At 53.8% G+C, this 4,219-nt stretch overlaps 1 protein-coding gene across 2 annotated transcripts in view; it reads left to right on the top strand.

Moving 5' to 3' along the window:
* CHRND (cholinergic receptor nicotinic delta subunit) overlaps positions 1-4,219 on the top strand; it is a 10,301-nt gene extending 6,082 nt beyond the window's left edge. The window contains exons 10-12 of one of the 2 annotated variants that reach the window (XM_017516550.2): positions 1,449-1,653; positions 1,742-1,860; positions 2,715-4,219. In XM_017516550.2, coding sequence (XP_017372039.2) covers positions 1,449-1,653; positions 1,742-1,860; positions 2,715-2,897 — 507 coding nt within the window. In that variant the 3' untranslated portion in view covers positions 2,898-4,219. The remainder of the gene's footprint in view (positions 1-1,448; positions 1,654-1,741; positions 1,861-2,714) is intronic. The other variant, XM_017516551.2, reaches the window with a different exon arrangement.

Raw genomic sequence — 4,219 nt, forward strand, 5'->3', positions numbered from 1 at the left:
TGTGGTGGCGTGCACCTGTAGTCCCAGCTACTCAGGAGGTTGAGGCAGGAGAATGGCTTGAACCTGGGAGGCAGAGGTTGCAGTGAGCCAAGATAGCGCCACTGCACTCCAGCCTGGGCGACAGAGTGAGACTCTGTCTCAAAAAAAGAAAAGAAAAGAAACCAGATGCAGCAGCAAACTGCAGGGTTCACTTTGCAAGAAGTTCAAGAACAGGCAAAACCTTGGTGGCAGAAGTCAGAATGGTGGCTATATCTGGAGCTGGGACGGAACTGAGCCAGGGCAGGTGTGAGGGAGATTTTTGCGGATCGTGTTCACTATCTCATCTGGGTGGTGATTACCCAGTAGAATGCATCTGTAAAAATTCACCTACCTATATACTTAAGATTTGCTCATTCCACTGTAAGCTGCAACTCAGAAGGAAGAAGGGGAGGACCGAGCAGCCAGGGTGCTCAGGAGGGCATGCCCTTGCCTCTTGGCTACTACAGGGCGGGCTGGCTGCTCTGCGGAAAGTTTAGCAACTCTTTTTTCTTTCTTTCTTTTTTTTTTTTTTTGAGATGGAGTCTCACTCTGTCAGACAGGCTAGAGTGCAGTGGTTCAATCTCAGCTCACAGCAACCTCTGCTTCCCAGTTTCAAGTGATTCTCCTGCCTCAGCCTCCTGAGTAGCTGGGATTACAGGCACCCGCCACCACACCTGGCTAATTTTTCTGTTTTTAGTAGAGACAGGGTTTCACCATGTTGGCCAGGCTGGTCTTGAACTCCTGACCTCAGGTGATCTGACCACCTTGGCCTCCCAACATGCTGGGACTATAGGCGTGAGCCACCGCGCCCGGCCTTAGCAACTCTTTTTGTCTTTCAGCATTCGATGGGGAGAGCCTAGCATTTGGGGCATTTACCCTACTTTTTGGTCTTTAATTAATCATTTTTAGTGAGTTGGTTCTGCTCCGCACCGTGGGTGATGTGGGGGAGCTGGAAGCAACCTACGTGTGCATCAGCAGGAGGTTGGGGACATCAATGACAGAGTCAGACTTGGGGGCACCTTGTGGAAGCCAGGAATGAAGTCACAGATGTTAGGACATGTAAAGGTCACTCCATGTTTGTAAAATGGCCTTTCTTGGGCGGGCGCGGTGGCTCACACCTGTCATCCCAGCACATTGGGAGGCCAAAGTGGACAGATCATGAGGTCAAGAGATCGAGACCATCCTGGCTGACATGGTGAAACCCCGTCTCTACTAAAAATATAAAAATTAACTGGGTGTGTTGGTGCGTGCCTGTGATCCCGGCTACTTGGGAGGCTGAGGCAGGAGAATCACTTGAACCCGGGAGGTGGAGGTTGCAGTGAGCCGAGATCGAACCACTGTGCTCCAGCCTGGCACCAGAGCGAGACTCCATCTCAAAAAAAAAAAAAAAAAAAAAATGCCTTTCTTGTGGCTTCTTGACCCGGCCCCAGCTCTTCCTGGAGACGCTGCCAGAGCTCCTGCACATGTCCCGCCCGGCAGAGGATGGACCCAGCCCCGGGGCCCTAGTGCGGAGGAGCAGCTCCCTGGGCTACATGTCCAAGGCAGAGGAGTACTTCTCACTCAAGTCCCGCAGCGACCTCATGTTCGAGAAGCAGTCAGAGCGGCATGGGCTGGCCCGGCGCCTCACCACTGCACGTGGGTCCCTGCTGGTCTTGGTTTTCAGCCCATCTGTGGGAGATGGGTGGGGGCAGGTCTCACACCCTCTCTGTCCCCTTGTCTGTAGGCCGGCCCCCAGCAAGCTCTGAGCAGGCCCAGCAGGAACTGTTCAGTGAGCTGAAGCCAGCTGTGGACGGGGCAAACTTCATTGTTAACCACATGAGGGATCAGAACAATTACAATGAGGTAAGGGACCACAGGATTGCCACGCACAGGTGTTCAAGCTGGGCACTGATTAAGTGTCTCCTATCTTTTTGTTGTCATTGTTGTTACTGTTTTCTTCTTTTTTTGATTTTTTTTTTTATTTCTTTGATTCTTTTAAGTGTATCCTATCTTAAGAGGGCAGGGTTCCCCTTAGAGACACACAGCAACTTAGATGAAGGAGTTAATGTGATACAGAGTCCAGGCACGCAACATAGCAGCACTGGGGCCAGGCACACACATAGGCACAGCCCCATCCTGTCAAGACCACACTCTGAGTATCCCTTAGGGTCCCTTCTTTCTCCCAGCTGCCAATCATTTTCTGTCCCTACTCAGTTTCAAGCCTGATGCTCCCAGACAGAACCAGACATTTACAAGGTAGCCATATACAGCTATTCAACATTATACAACTTCTAAAAATTCTCTCTTGAGAAAAGGGCACCTTTTCCCAATTCACATAGGGACTGGCAGCAGACCTGACTTGCTGGGGTGGGGGAGAGAGAGGAGAGGGAGGAAAGGGGCCTGTCCACCTTCCTTGGTCCCCAAGAGAGACCCCTGGGCCCCAGCTCCTCTCCAGCCCTGAAGCCCTGTGTTAGAGTGGAGAGGGAGGCTAGGATCTATTCTCTGCCTCCTCAACAGAGTGACCAGTCCGTCTGTGGCCAGAGGGGCCTGGGCCCTTGCTGGGGACAAGCTGGCATATCCTGTCTGCTGCAAGCCCGAGGCAGCCTCTGCAAACACACTGAGCCGTGCCTCTGCCTCCCTGGCTGGGCCCCAGCTTGGGGGTGGGGCTCTGTGGTCTGAGCGCCTTCTCACCCCACTCTCTCTGCCCCTACCCACAGGAGAAAGACAGCTGGAACCGGGTGGCCCGCACAGTGGACCGCCTCTGCCTGTTTGTGGTGACACCTGTTATGGTGGTGGGCACAGCCTGGATCTTCCTGCAGGGGGTCTATAACCAGCCACCACCCCAGCCTTTCCCCGGAGACCCCTACTCCTACCACGTGGAGGACAAGCGCTTCATCTAGGGTGGGCTGTGGGGGAGCCAGGAGACAGCAGGTCTGAGAGGAGCCACAGTCCCTCACGAGACTGACTCCTAGCCCCGAGGCTCGCAGTCCTTAGGCTGGGCAGAGTCCGAGGAAGGAAGGGGGCAGCCACTCCTCAAGGCTCAGTGGTTCCTCTGCAAATCAACAGAGGGGCCACCTGAGACGGTCTGAGGGTGGACGTCGGCTAGAGGGGGTGGGCAGGAAGATTTGGGCGGAAGCAGGAGGCTGGCTTGGGGGCCAGGGGGAGGCCACTCAAGGTGGCCTCAGAGGGAGAACTCTGATTGGGGTGAGACAGTTAGCGCCCTTCTCTCCTCCCCCTCCTGCAAGGCGTGGGGCAGAGCAGGCAGGAATCTGCGCCTTCACTCTCTGGCTCCCCCAGCCTCCCTCTTCCCACCCACCCTTCAATTTCAGGCTTCTGAGGCCTTACCTGGGACTGAGGTTGAGGACTCCTCCCTTCCTCCAAACCCAAGTGTCCTTTTTCAGCTCTTTCTGCCTTGACCATTCTGCCCCGGTCCCTTTGGGAAGCTGAGGACTAGAGTGGAAAGGTCAGGATCAACATCCACAAAGACTTGGGGTCAGCCTGAGGTCGCATGCACAGTTCTAGAGGACCGGAACTCAGCGCCCCGCCCTCCAGCACCTACTGCTCCCCAAAGCAGGGCTGTCATGCATTATTTGCAGGCATACATATTCTAAAAAATCATTTGTCGTTTATCTGAAATTTGTCCTGTGTTTTTATTTGCTAAATCTAGCAACCCTATCCCAAAGGCAGCCTCCACCCAATCCTATCCTGAGGGCTAAAGGCCAAGGCTGCAGGAATTGGGAGACAAGGGTCTGTTTGTATGGCAGCCCACTTCCAAGATGGCCCAGCAACATCCAATATTCACACCCTTGTGCAGTCCCCTCACTCTGTACCAGGGTGGATCTGCGTAACCAATAGAATGAGGCAGAGGTGACGGTACCTCACTTCCCAGATTCAGTTAGGAAAGACATCATGACCTCTTTCGTGCTCATTCACCCTCATTCTCACATCAGTTGGATCTCTCACTCTGGGGAAGCCAGCTGGCATGTTGAGGAGCCCTATGGAGAGGCCCACATGGCAAGGAACTAAGGCCTCCCACCAACAGCCACATTAGTGAATGTGGAAGTGAATCCTCTGCCCCAGTAGGGCCTTCAGATGAGATCACAGCCCAGTAGACATCTTATGTGCATCCCTGTGAAAGTTCCTGAGCCAAAACCACCAGCTAAATGGCTCCTGGATTCCTGACCCCCAGAAACTGCGTGAGATAATAAATGTGTTTTTTTTT

Source organism: Cebus imitator, unplaced genomic scaffold (genome assembly GCF_001604975.1).
Source record: "Cebus imitator isolate Cc_AM_T3 unplaced genomic scaffold, Cebus_imitator-1.0 Scaffold592, whole genome shotgun sequence".
NCBI classification, from domain to species: Eukaryota; Metazoa; Chordata; class Mammalia; order Primates; family Cebidae; genus Cebus; species Cebus imitator.